The sequence below is a fragment of the Wolffia australiana genome, chromosome 15, assembly GCF_029677425.1.
Source record: "Wolffia australiana isolate 7733 chromosome 15, ASM2967742v1".
Classification (NCBI taxonomy): Eukaryota; Viridiplantae; Streptophyta; class Magnoliopsida; order Alismatales; family Araceae; genus Wolffia; species Wolffia australiana.
Window position 1 is genome coordinate 947,805 of NC_135849.1, and position 14,558 is coordinate 962,362.

Sequence of the window (14,558 nt, forward strand, 5' to 3'; positions counted from 1 at the left end):
TTCTCTGATATTTCACTACCTTGGCCAAGGACTTCATTGCATCATCTTCCTTGAGCTGTCACCTCTTATACTGAGGGTGGACGATCCCATCTTAACCACTCAATCGTCATCGTGATTTTCTTGATGTACCCAAACTAAGACCGTTTATAATCCTTTGATTAGAGACTCGTTGGCCATAGCCAAAGTACAACCCTCCGTCTACAAGACGTCTTTGGTGTCTCAGGTCTAAGGACCACTTACACAATCATGACGTGAATAAACCTGATTGCCAATTGGTATAATACCATTCACAGATTCGTACGGATCAATTTAGTGAAATCTTTCCACTAAAGAGCACCCACTATCTATCCTTAGTGTCAGCACACTAATGGCTACGGGACCGGCCATACTCATCATAAGAGTGAGGCTAGATAATGCAATTCTATTCGGATACTTTGATGTCCTTCTCACGTATCCTTCGAATATGAATGTTTAGAACACATGCTTAAAGACTAGTGATCTCCGTATTACGATTTCATCATAATTCACTACGTCCGATCATGTATTCATGGACTTCACTATAAGTATCAGATGTGCACTATAATGAATATGTTCAATTAATGAACATGGAACGAGATGTGGAATGTGTGATTGACTTGTCGGTCACATATATTTCCATCACCAGCTCTAGCAGTTCCCGACATAAGAGTTCCCAGGCAATATTCACAAAGAATAAAACATCCATGTCAAATACATAATTTGGTGTCACAATTTACTGAAATAATGAACTTTATTCAAGCCACTTGATATTCCACCAAGGAAAAACTTTTTCATCACTCCCTGTCATCGTCACTATTTTGACTCTGATTGGAAAGTTAAAATCCAATATTCGAAGAATATGATCAACATTGATCTAGTCTTCCTTAATGCTTCATTACAAGATCATTGATATCTGTAAGGATTGGAGTGTTGATTGTGTAAAAATGAAGTTGAGAAAAGTGGTGAAGCCGACGTAGGCATAGAATGAATGGAGATCTATGAGGGATGTTGTCCATATAAATTAGTAAGACATTTTGTATTGTTTTCATGCTTATTGATTCAATATATATTTGATAAAGGACAACTATTTTGGACATGGGGAGGATGGCCTATGAAGACCTAGGATTGAATAAAATCAAGTGACCAATGACAATGATGATTTTGATTATCTAAATCTGGGGTTTTCTGAGTTGACCATTGTCAAAGTTGACCCCTTACCCGGCCAGAGTTGGCTGATAACTATAGGAGTTGACCACTGACCAGGGGACAAGAGTTAGGGTGTTTACGTTGGGGTTGTTGCAGAAAAACCATGGTGTCCCTACCACACTTATAAATTTATGTCAATGATTCTGAGAAATTTCAGAGTACAGAAGTCGCAAAGCAATTGGAGAAGAAGCTCGTAGTCAATGATTGATTCATTGTCTTCTTTGAACCTCAAATCAAATGCTAGATCGAGCTTTCATTATATGATTTATAGTTCACTACAAACATTACCATATGTGTCAGTACCATTCAAATTTTAATCATATATAACCCTTATAATGTTTAATGACTTTGCAGAATCTTTGGGATTTTATGTACTTTTAGGTTTGAATGTATCTAAATTTTATGTCATTATTGGAATATCGTATGATTTTCATAATTTTATTTGTTTCTAAAATTTGTTTTGCTTGAACATATCTATGGACTATTATGAATTGTTTCGCACTATCGAAATATATTATCACCAAAACAAAATTCATACATATAATACGAGGTGATCCGAATGATTATATAAATCTCTGTATTGATCTACAATGGATGATCATGATTGTGATCCATTACTTTTTTTATGGTATACAATCATAATTAAGGGGTACGACTGATCACACTCATAGTTGACAATATGTAGGGCTGTTATGTAACACTATCCTATTCCATTCCACCCCATCCCTTTCTGTCCCATCCTGTTATGTCCCATTCTTTCCCATCCATCCCAAACCATAATGTTTTCAATTGAGCAGTGCATGTGAGCGGCCAAGTGCATGAGGAAGAAACCCAAGCAAAACCATAATTCACGTTAAAAAAAGCCTTCCAAATTTTAATTTTCAAAAGAAGAAATAGTAGATCTCTCAAAAGGAAATGAGAAAAATATTTGAATTCTATAATTGGAAAAAAGAAAGTTGTCCATGGGATGCTAAAGAAGCCCTAGAAAACCCTAATCCATGTTAAAAAAACCAAGCATGGGAAAATGCCAACTTTAAATTAAGAAAATAAGAGACAATAGATCTCTCAAAAGGAAATGAGAAAAATATTTGAATTGCATAATTGAAAAAAAATTGTCCATGCGAGTAGCCATGTGCACACTAAAGAAACCCTAGCAAAACCCTAATCTGTGTTAAAAAACAGTAGGGAGGGAAAATTTACAATTTGTTCAACAAATAACAGAGAAAACTTACTGTTCATGTTCAGTGCCCTGTCAGCGCTAAAGAAACCCTAACCCCTGCTTAAAATGCTAGCAAAGAGGAATTTCCAATTTGTATGTTTTAAAATAATAATAATTAGATATCTTTAAAGGGAATCATAAAAAGAAATTGAAGTGCATAATTAAAAAATAATAATCCTCATTAGCCGAAAAGCCTGGTAAAACCCTAATCCTTATTTAAATAGTCCTATCGAGGGAGTTTTCCAAATGTTTTTTAAAAAGAAGATAAAAAGGGCAAGTATGTTATCGAAAAGAAAATGTGAAAATTATTTCAATTCCATAGTTGGAAAAAAAACCCTAGCGAAACCCTAATCCCTGTTAAAAAGAACCCCTGAGAGGGGGCATTTCCAAATATTTATTTCCAAACAGAAAGAGAAAATGAGAAAAATACCCACGAATGGAATAAATTAAAAAAATATTGTCCACGTGAGCTGATCATTGTCCACGTGAGCAGCCACGTGCGCAAAAAAGAAACCCTCGCAAAACCCTAGTCTGTTTTCAAAAACCCTAGCGAGGGAAAGTTTCAATTTTTATTCTTGAGAAGAGAAAATAAGGAGGGATTCGATCATCGTCGCGTCTAGGGTTTGGCGCTGTTCTAGGGTTTCCTCCCAGAACTACTTTCGCTGCAAAGATGGAATCTTTAATCATGATTCGAAGCGGAGAAGATAGATCCGCCGCAGTTCTTGGTGTTTTAATCCGATCTGCTTTGGCCGATGCCGTGGCCGCGGCCGGATGCGCTGTCGTGAAGTTTCTACTCGCGGTATTGCATTTTCTTCCTTTTTCTTGAACACCCACTTGAGTTTTGTGGAAAACTTGATAACGATTGGGGAGTTGCAGTTTTTGTACATTTTTTTTGGAACCGACTTTCTTGTCGATCTTCTGATTTTAGCTTTTGCTTTTGCCTTTTTCCATTTTTCGTTTATCTTCTTCCTGTTACTTAAAATAGAGGTTTTTTTTTTCTGTAGCCGCTATGAAGATGACTCCATTTGCCTCGTCTGTCTGGTTAAGCATTTGTAAAACGATCAATAAATTTCTTTTTTTTTACATTTCTTTCCACGACTCTTCTTCAGCGTCCTGACTAGCCCTTTATTATCGGTGAAAATTTCCGGAATTTGGAATTAATCCCTTGGCTATGGATGATGATTTTGGTTATTTAACTCTCTGATTAAGAACCTACGTTCTTTTTTAAAAATTCATTCCACGACTCTTCTTCGGCGTCGTGGCAGGCCCTTCATGGGGGGTGAAAATTTCCAGAATTTGGAAAATTTTCCCTTGGCTATGGATGATGATTTTAGTTCTTAATCATAACTTTCTAATTGGAGTTCAGGTTGATGTTCGATCTTATCTTACTTTACAACCCGTTAATAGTACTCGTTTTCATCTAGAATTTCAGTCCTGTACGTTCTTCACAGTTTACAGACCTTTTCCGTACCGCTTATTTTCACAAGATCACTGCTAGATTATAACTTTTTTTTAGACTTTTGCGTTTGACACTTCTGTTTTGATGGGCTTTAAAATGAAAGCTCTAGTCAGTCTCTTCGTGGCTCTGGCTGTGAGAAAATTATCTAAGAAGTCAAATTTTCATTCCTCTTTATTTCAGATGGGTTCGGACTTGACAGATCATGCTTCTGAGGAAGAAAAGTGAGTGATAATATTTCTGTTGCTCCATAGAATTTTCATTCTCATAAGTTTGTTTTTTAATGTGGGTTTTTCTTTTTTTCCCTAAGGTTCAAGATCCAGGTCGCCATGAAAACAAAGAACCAAGTTGTGTTGGAGAGCAAGGATGACGGCGAGACAGACGAAGATGACGACGATGAAGACGAGGACGGCGATGATCAGGAAGATGATGGCGGCGAGGAAGAGTTCTCCGGCGACGACGAAGACAACGAGAACGACGCAGAGGATGACGAAAACCCAGAAGCCAATGGCGAAGGAAGTGACGATGATGACGAGGAAGATGAAGAAGATGATGATGGTGATGAGGATGATGATGAAGAAGACGAGGAGGATGAAGAAGATGATGAAGATGAAGAGGAGCAGCCTCCTTCGAAGAAGAGGAAGTAATAAGTCGGCTCAACTGTAGTATTGCCTCTCTCACTCTATCTGTCTCTATTTCTATCTATCTATCAATCTCTGTCTTCCTCTCTCTCTCTCTATCCTGTCTCTCTCATCTGCTGCCATTTTCCTGGAACCATGGGATAGGCTGATTATAGGCGCTCTTCAGCCCTCTGTTTGACCTGTAGGACAACTCCTGCTCATCTATTTTTTAGATGTAGCTGCTAATTTAAATTTGTCTTTGATTCATGGAGAGCCCTTATTTTTTATGTTTAATGTGATTGAAGTAAAGGTGACGTTCATTAGTGTTTGCTACTGTATACTGTCCAAATTGCATTAGTTGATAGTGATGTGGACTGGTTGAATATTTCACCAGAAACTTTATATATGTCATTTTCTTCAGGATGATGGTTGACATGGACTTTGATGTTTGTCAACCATTCAAGATGGTTGTGCACACAAACGACTCTGATTATTATTTGTTAATATGCAGCACATGTTAACACGGCCTACACACTATCTGGCAAGAAATACGCTCGTTGGGTTGTATTTGTATAAATTTCAAATAAACTTGTAAATGAAAGTTATGATTTTTTGCCCAACTCGTCCCCCTTTTCTCTCACATTGGTTGGAAAAACCTTAACATGGTGTCATTGCCCTTGTTCCGAAGGGACGAAGAGACTTCATCGGTTGACCGTCTGTATTTGACCAACTACCTATTGTAGTGGTGAGACACCATTAAGGCCTGAGTTATCATCCACCATTTGAGCCTTTCTCCTATCTGCTTGTATCATGTGCCATTGTTTCACTTATCTCATTTCATCTCTAACTAGAAGAAGTGGGACACATTTTCTCTAAAGCAGTGCATTTTATGGCCAACGAAGAAGCAACAAGGGTTGTTGATCTTGGTCAAATGGCAGGTACCATGCACCTAGGAAAAAGGTGGTATTCACATCTTCCCCAAATTGTATCACGAAACTTATTTACAGGTCATTATCTTTACCAGTGGATGCGGTATGCACATTAATTTTTTTGACCACCAGGACAACTATACCATCTAATAAGCCAGCATCCACATATGCATCTTGCTTGAGATGGCGACCTTCAGGGGATTTTCTCTTCATGTGGCTCTTGGATTTTATGCTTCCTGTACTACGCCATTCCTAAATGGATTATGATTCTGGATTCTACTATTGAAGAGGATCAACAGTCTGATTAATCATTCCATCTTAGAGATACGGAGTAGCTCAATGAGGAGCTTTACCAAATCTGGACTTCTATTGTCCACTTAGGTATATCATATGGTATTTCAATTTCCACAAAACCATGTCATTGATCAGCATGCTGGATCCTTGATTCAGGTGCCGCGGAACATGACACTAAATACATCTGCCTACGTATAGTATGCTTCGTGGCCTAGCAATAGGAAGGTTCAGACTAGCGATGACACATTACTTTCACTAATTGGAATTGGTATTATAGAAATTACACCATGTAGAAAACTTATGCATGTTTTGAATGTTCCAAAACTATGTGTTAGCTTTAGCTCGGTACAAATATTAGCATATATTTCATCCTATCAGCTGAACTTTGATGGGATTGGCGCATTTGTTTGTGACAAGGTCATTGCCCGAAGCATGTCTAGCTAGACTTTGAGCTGGTCTTTACTATTTACATAACCCTGACCCAGAAGATGGAGTAAAGACTATGCTGTCCACTACATCTTCAAAAAAAGAGGATCAATATATGGATGCTTCATCTACAATTCGAACATCCTTCTTCCTTTATTTTAAATTTATATTCCCTGACCGCTGTCAATGGGTTTCCTTGAACAAGATTATATGGTAAAACATAGGCAAACTATGTACCCATCTTCCATGATCAGTTCTACTCATGTACCCATACTCCATGTTTTGTTCTATTCATGCGTTTGAGCTCTTCTAATGTGTAGTGCGGGGTCCTGTTCCTTCTAGATATTTATGATTTTTTTTATGGTTCTTATTTCTCGTCAATTATTTATGCCAGTTTTGTTGGATTCACTTGATGAAAACTAAGTAGAGCTCTCAATTCAAGGTAATGCCCCAAAAGCACTACGGGGGAGAAGCAACAAAGGTTATCAGTTTATCTGATAAATTGACTGGCTACTCCTCTCTCAGATCGTGCTTTGATGAATTCAAATTTAAGGTGTTAATTTGTCGATGATATTTGAATTAATCAATAATAATTTATAATATTTTACTCATAAACTATTTTGACTAGTTAGTGATCAGAACAGGTTGTCTCCATAGGGAATGCAAATTAGTGTTTAAATACTCATTAAATGATGATTCAAGAGGGATGTGAAAAGATACATATAACATAGGAGATTGTGTTGTGATGAGTATGAGGTTGCGAGCGGGTGATAATAATTATTTGACAGGGATGATATAAATAATAATATGAGGAATATGTAGGATAATGCATATAGATCAAATAGAATGAGAGAGTGAGATAGATGAAGATGTGAATTGATGATGATGTAGAAGAAGAATAATAATACAAGATGATGCGATCGGTGAATGGATGTGGATGGATGATGACAGAATATAATGGTGGAAAAAGAAATGATAATCATCTAACCAATGGATGTGAAGGAAGAATGGATAGGTGTTTGTGAGATGGAAAAGAGGATATACTAGATGATATAGGGATTTTGTCTGAAGGTGACGAAGTTGAGATCGAGATTGGAGATGGCTGTGTTAGGGTGAGTTGAATGGAAAATGGAGATAAGAAGGATATGATGAAAATAAGGATATAGACATAACTAAAGGGATGTGAAGAAGAGAAACCAATATAAATGCATGAGACTAACCTTAGATCCCTATGTTTTCTGGGGATTGAGGTATTTTCCTACTTTAGATCAGCCTCTCCACTTCTCTGTTGATCTTCTCTAAGCACTCAAGACACCAAAACTTCACTTTCGTTTAATCTGCCTCTCTATGAGGATGTGAGCTCAAAGACAGTTTTTACAAAAATCTGAGGTTCTATTTATAGATACAACCATATGGATGGAAAGAGGCAGGAAAACTGCCACTTAAAATTTCAGCTCAAAGCTCCTTCTGAATCGTTAGATATTGAGATTTGAATTTGGATCATTCTCAACCCTCTCATTTTCTCTCCCCTCTTATTCTGAAAAGTCAAAGAGCCATTAAATAATTCCAAAAAAGATATTAATTCATAAATATGTTAGATATTTATATTTTGAATTTTAAAAATAACATATGTTCTAACATAATTTTTTAAGCATTGAAAAATTATAATATTTCAGAGTTCGACGTAAAATAATCATTGAAAATTCTTAAAATATATAAATTTCAACATATCATTATAAAATTAAATTTAATCATTTTAGGCTTGATCACACGTGTATATAATTAATTAAATGTAAATAGACATGTAAATATTCATATTATTCTACTAAAGTACATGTTATCAACAACCATGGTGGAAATATGGTCATAAACTCCTTAGTCAATTTGATATGAATTTTTTTGTATGCTAGAATACATCCTTGGTATTGAAGTGGCTCATACTCCTCTGGGAATTATTCTCTCGCAACAGAAATTTATTTATGATATTCTCAATGAGACTGGTCCCCTTTAGTGTCAACCACTCTCTACTCAAATGGAACCTAATTTAACATTTTGACAAGGTAAGAGTGAACCTACTACTGAATCATTAGCCTATCAACAACTTATTGATAACTTGCTTTATATTATCCACTCTCAACCTGACACTTCTTATACTGATAATGTTTCTAGTAATATTTATGTAGTGTCCTAATCTCTCTCACCTACAAGATGCTCAAAAGATTCTCTTGCATCTTAAGTGAACTATTGGGCTTAGTGTCATCTTGAAACGGGGTAAACCACTTTCCCTAGAAGTTTATTCTGACTCATATTATGCCGCCTTGTAGATTTATTGGAGATCTACTATTGAATATTGTGCTCTCCTTTGTGGGAACCCAACCACCTGGCAGAGCAAGAAAAAACAAGCAGTCTCCTTCTCCAATAGCGAAGACAATTTCCAGCCATTGTAAAAAGGTTGTGTGAAGCCATATGGATCCAAGGGACTATTCATGAACTAGCTCTTTCACCAAACCCCACAATTTACGCTTAAGTGTGAAAAAAAATGACCGTGAGCATGGCTCATGACCCAATCCAACATGATCAGACAAGCATGTTGAGATCGATCGCCACTCCATCAAGGAAAAAACTAACTTCAAAGACCCTTGATATTGTATACATCAACACCAAACTGCAGTAGCAGATATAATTACTATGGGATTGTCTAGGGACCAACACATGAATGTTGTGTCCAAGCTCGGAATAGAATATCTCCACACAGCTTGAGGGGAGGTGTTAACATGTAGCACACGTTAACACATCCTACACACTGCCTAATAAGACATATGCATGTTGGGTTTTATTATACCATTGTCTACTGTATTTGTATAATTATCACAAATATTTTTACATGAAAAATATGCTTTTTAACCCTGTTAGTGTCTCTCTTCACTCTCACATTGGTTGGAAAAACCTAACAATATTACATGCGTAAAAATAATGCATATTTTAAAGTCTTGCATAAATTCAATTCATATAGTAAAATTACTATGACTTGATTTTTCAAATCTTGAAATTAATTTATCTTTTATTGACGTAGACATATATTTTTATGAGTAGGTTTATAACTTCAAACTTGATAAATCTTAACATCTTATGATTTATATGTTGGGTTCTAGAGGCCTAGATCTGGATGAAAATTTGAAAAGGATTCGCAGCGAAAGACTTTAGCAAAATCGAATGGCATCATAAAAAATATTGAATCGAAGAACCTGTGCACGGATCGCATCTGTGATTTCTTGGATCTCGGAGCGAGACAAGTCGAACTGTTCAAGTGTGCAGCCTCTAGACATATCCACACAGTCCTTGGCACGTCGGATCTCCTCCTTCTCGTTGACGAGCCCCGTTCAACTTCCGTCACCATCGTTACGTCATCTCAATAGTGAGTGGAGAAGAAGGGGAAGGCCCCTGAACAATTCTGGCCTTGGTGAATTTCGTTCAGGGCCTTCCCCTATTTATACTAAGTGGGTATTTTTCATAAAACCCCCCAAAACTTAAGTATATCTTCCAACGTCCAAAAGACCATTTGCGTGTGACCCTCTAGGCCCATGTATCAGTCTAGTTAACGACTCCAGCGGCCCAATAACCTTTATTGGCCTTCCAAATTAATGAACTATATCATCATATAGATTAATTAATGTCGGATCGATTTAATCCAATCGATAGGTCGAGACTCCGACACGTGGGGTGCCAAGCTACACCTCGTGTCCTAGAAGATACAAAGGAGTGTGTATCGACTCACTCATGGAACATGTTCATCATTGGTTACTGTGTACGTATAATACCTCATCCACTTGACACTCCTTGAGCGACTTAGGGTATGGTCAATTGTCAAACCCTAATCGATCATCCAAGTTACTACTGATGCATTCGGAAATCATCGGAGAACTATTCTCTGATATTTCACTACCTTGGCCAAGGACTTCATTGCATCATCTTCCTTGAGCTGTCACCTCTTATACTGAGGGTGGACGATCCCATCTTAACCACTCAATCGTCATCGTGATTTTCTTGATGTACCCAAACTAAGACCGTTTATAATCCTTTGATTAGAGACTCGTTGGCCATAGCCAAAGTACAACCCTCCGTCTACAAGACGTCTTTGGTGTCTCAGGTCTAAGGACCACTTACACAATCATGACGTGAATAAACCTGATTGCCAATTGGTATAATACCATTCACAGATTCGTACGGATCAATTTAGTGAAATCTTTCCACTAAAGAGCACCCACTATCTATCCTTAGTGTCAGCACACTAATGGCTACGGGACCGGCCATACTCATCATAAGAGTGAGGCTAGATAATGCAATTCTATTCGGATACTTTGATGTCCTTCTCACGTATCCTTCGAATATGAATGTTTAGAACACATGCTTAAAGACTAGTGATCTCCGTATTACGATTTCATCATAATTCACTACGTCCGATCATGTATTCATGGACTTCACTATAAGTATCAGATGTGCACTATAATGAATATGTTCAATTAATGAACATGGAACGAGATGTGGAATGTGTGATTGGCTTTCTGGCCACATATATTTCGATCATTATATATATACCAGATGCACATGATTATTTTAAATATTTCTTCATTAAAATAAATTTTAATCATATATTTTAAGTACAGAAATAAATTCAGTATATTTTTTTAAATTCATGCAATTCAAATAGTATAACATGATGCATTACGACATAGACCAGTTTTTATATGTACTTCTAATAATAAAAAGAGTGTCTAAAGAAAAATATATAATTTATTTGAAAATTGTAAATCAGATGAATCTTACGTTATAAAAATGTCAATGAATTCTATTACTTTATAGATACTAGATTCTTCATCATGAAAACAGCTTTTTGAAATTTAATTTAAGAGTTTTTTCAAATATTTTTAATAATGAAATAAACTCATATGTTCTTCAACATAAATGAAAAGTTAAAAGTATTATATGTTGTGTTATGACTCAAGGCAGATGTTATACCTTCTATTAAAAAAGACACGACAATCAAAAGAAAGTTCTCCAGCTTAGGAGAATTTTGGAAATGAGATGAATCTCAAGTTATGGAAAAGACAAAGATATCTATTCCCTTATAGATACTAGGTTGACATGATTTTTTTTTGAAAGAGTGTTTAAAACTATATGGGAGGGAAATTATATATTCTTTCTTAATGGTTATAAAATTTTAGTTTTATATTGTTTTTTAATGTTCTCAGATCATATCTCTCCCAGATAAAAATGATTTTTACCCTTATTGGCGGACATGATACTTTTTCAAAGTGTCCCTTAGTGCAGATAGGATGCATCAATTCTCCTTTGGAACAATTGTTAGTAGATTTATTCTCAATAGTCTACTTTTCAGGAATCTTCTGCTTTGCTTAAAAACACACTTCTTTCCAAGGTTCACTCTTTGAACCTCTGAATGGGTAGAGGAAAACTCCCCTAGACCTCATGCCACCTGCACGAGCAGGCCACCATGCTTCAAACTTTCCTTTTGGTGTTTCTAGAGTTTTGCATATTCCTCACTAGCACTAGCTTTCCTTAAAGTAAGCTTACATTGATCTAGAGTTCATTCGTAAAACATTCTAGACAAAGCTTCTACATTGTTGACCTAATAGTTGACTCACAATGTTTCTTTCAATATAACTTTTTGATTTCAAATAGTCGACACAAATTTATGTTTAGTGATATAAAGTTATATTGATTAGAAGATAAAAAAATTGATAAACAAACCATCACCCCAAATTGGTGAATATCACAATGGGTACAAATATGAGATAAAAAGATTTCTGACCTGATCTGATATGTGGATAACTGCATATAGGTTGCATATTACAGAATTTAATAAATAAAACTACATATTTATAACAATATTATAAATTGCCGACTGAGATTTGTGATCAGATATTTAATCAATTATTCAAGTATCAATTCTAAAAAAAATAGTAATTGAGTCAAGTAAATAAGACACAAATATGTGTCAGATTATACACTAATGACCGGTTTCAAATATGTAATTTTTACCATTAAAAAATGTAAATATTGAGAGAATGTTGACTCATTTACAGGAAGGTAAAAGATTCAAAAAGTTAATTTAGGAGTATTGATTTTTCAAAGAGAGTAAGTGAAATTTCAAAAGTTTTGACATAGAGCTCGTCCTAATTATGCGACCCTATTAGGGATGCATAATCAGGCCCCGCCCAGCTAGCAGCAGCTGGTGTCACATACTTTAATACACTCCTAGCTTCAGAGCTGACTATTACGAGTGAGGATCTACTCGATTCCATCCCCACTTGGTGACTGACCATGAAAGCGTCTTACTTTTTGCCCTTCCTACGAGAGCAGAGATCAAGGAGGTGGTCTTCTCCTTTTGTCAGAATAAGGCCCCGAGACCGGATGGGTTTTCTATGGATTTCTACATAGCATGTTGAGATATAGTAGGCATGGACTTGGTACTTTCTATCAAGGATTTCTTTACACGTAAAGTCCTACCTAGAAGTTGGAAATCCACTTTCTTGGCTCTTATTCCAAAAGTGGTCACTCCAGCTTTTTTTAAAGACTTTCGCCCTATTAGTTTTTGTAATATATGCTATAAAGTTGCATCCAAGATCATTAAAAATCAACTAGGGACCTTCCTTGATAGACTTATCTCACCCGAACAGTGTGGTTTTGTCAAGGGTTGACAAATCCATGATAGTATCATGCTAGTTCATGAGTTAGCCCAGTCACTATACACTCATATTTGGGGCTCGAACGTCATCATCGAACTGGACATGGAGAAGGCCTTTGATCGAATCGAGTGAATTTACTTACCAAAGTGTTACTTCACTTTGTCTTTACTGATGCATTCATCACTCTAGTGGATGCATATATTAGAGAGGATCATTTCTCTCTCTTGGCGGACGAAAACTCCACTGGCTTCTTCACGGTCACGAGAGGTCTACGGCAAGGCGATCCCATCTCACCCACCCTTTTTATATGGATGGAGGAGGTCTTCAGCTGATTGCTCACACGAGCGATTGCTTGCAGCCTCATCCAACCATATTTTATGAAAAGGGGATGCCCAATCCTCTTGCACTCTCTATTTGCAGATGATGCCATCCTTTTCCTCAATGGATCTAAAAAATCTATTAAGGAACTTATGAGTGTCTGCACTGCGTACGAGCCGGCTTCTCTCCAACTCGTCAATGCCTCGAAGAGCAACTTCATGGTCAGTTCGTCTACCACTACAAAGCAGTCTCACATTATCCAAAAATATACCTAATACTCAAGAGGATGCCTCCCTTCTGATTATCTGGGATGCCCTATCTTTCTCGGACCCGCCAGACATCATTATTTTGATGCCTTGGTGGCCATGCTATGAAAGAAACTATACGGATGGAAGCTTCATTTTTTATCCTCTGGCGGTTGCATCCAACTTATTTGACATGCCCTCATAAGCATCTCGTTGTACACCCTAGCGGTCCATTCATTATCTTTCACAGTCCTCCGCTCTGTGGAACAACTATGAGCTCATTTCTTATGGTCTAGTCACCTTGCGGGAGAGCGTCACCATCATTGGGTTTCTTGGGAGAAAGCTTGTCAGCCGACGGATGAGGGGGGTCTAGGGATCAAACGCCTTCAGGACGTCTAAGACATGCTTCAGAAGAAGCTTGTGTGGCATATGCGTACCACGAACTCCCCGTTGGGAAGTTTCATCTCAGCCAAGTACGACGAGTGGGCTCATAGAGAGCTGGATCAAAACCTTTTCCGGCCCACGCTGGACTTACATGTTTAACTTTTCCTGTTAGTCCATGAGGATCAGACACCTATAATCTTGGACCATACAAGCCTGTTACATGGAATGCACCAAAGCCAAAACTAGCCACGCCCGAAAGAAATAAATGATTTCCAAAGATCTTAGGTAAATCCACAAAAGTTTTTCCTGTATGCTCATCACAAAATGTTTCTAAAACCCAATATACCTAATGACAGATAGCTGCCAAGAAACACAAGCCATAGAACGCAATATGTGCACCTGAAACACCTTTGTAACTCCAAATACCTGGATTATTTGATAGCCAATGTCACATGTTGGCATGTTGGTCAAGGCGCAATTAGTGCATGGTATGATACATGGCTTGCCAACAAGCCTTTAGCCCGCCAACCCCACTTTGCACCCCATCAACTATGATTGACCGTGGCACAGCTGCTCACGGGCAACACACGCCACCTTTGGGAACAACATGGCCCCCCCTTAGACATGTTATCCTAGGCCCGGAGTACCCTCATCATGACCACTCACGACAATCCTATTTGGACGTTTACGCTCGATAGGTCCTTCTCGTACCGATCCTCTTAGGAGCATTTATGTGAGA

General features: G+C 37.3%; 1 protein-coding gene across 1 annotated transcript; it reads left to right on the forward strand.

Moving 5' to 3' along the window:
• Positions 1-3,001: 3,001 nt before the first annotated feature.
• LOC144713184 (uncharacterized) lies at positions 3,002-4,786 on the forward strand. The gene is made up of 3 exons (XM_078587696.1): positions 3,002-3,242; positions 4,083-4,123; positions 4,210-4,786. Exons 1-3 carry the CDS (start codon positions 3,114-3,116, stop codon positions 4,544-4,546), a joined length of 507 nt encoding a protein of 168 aa, XP_078443822.1. The 5' UTR covers positions 3,002-3,113; the 3' UTR covers positions 4,547-4,786.
• Positions 4,787-14,558: the final 9,772 nt, after the last annotated feature.

Coding starts and splice junctions, on each gene's coding strand:
- LOC144713184 (XM_078587696.1), top strand. CDS start 3,114: ATGGAATCTTTAATCATGATTCGAAGCGGAGAAGATAGATCCGCCGCA. Junction 3,243..4,082: donor TCGTGAAGTTTCTACTCGCG/GTATTGCATTTT, acceptor TCTTTATTTCAG/ATGGGTTCGGACTTGACAGA. Junction 4,124..4,209: donor CATGCTTCTGAGGAAGAAAA/GTGAGTGATAAT, acceptor TTTTTCCCTAAG/GTTCAAGATCCAGGTCGCCA.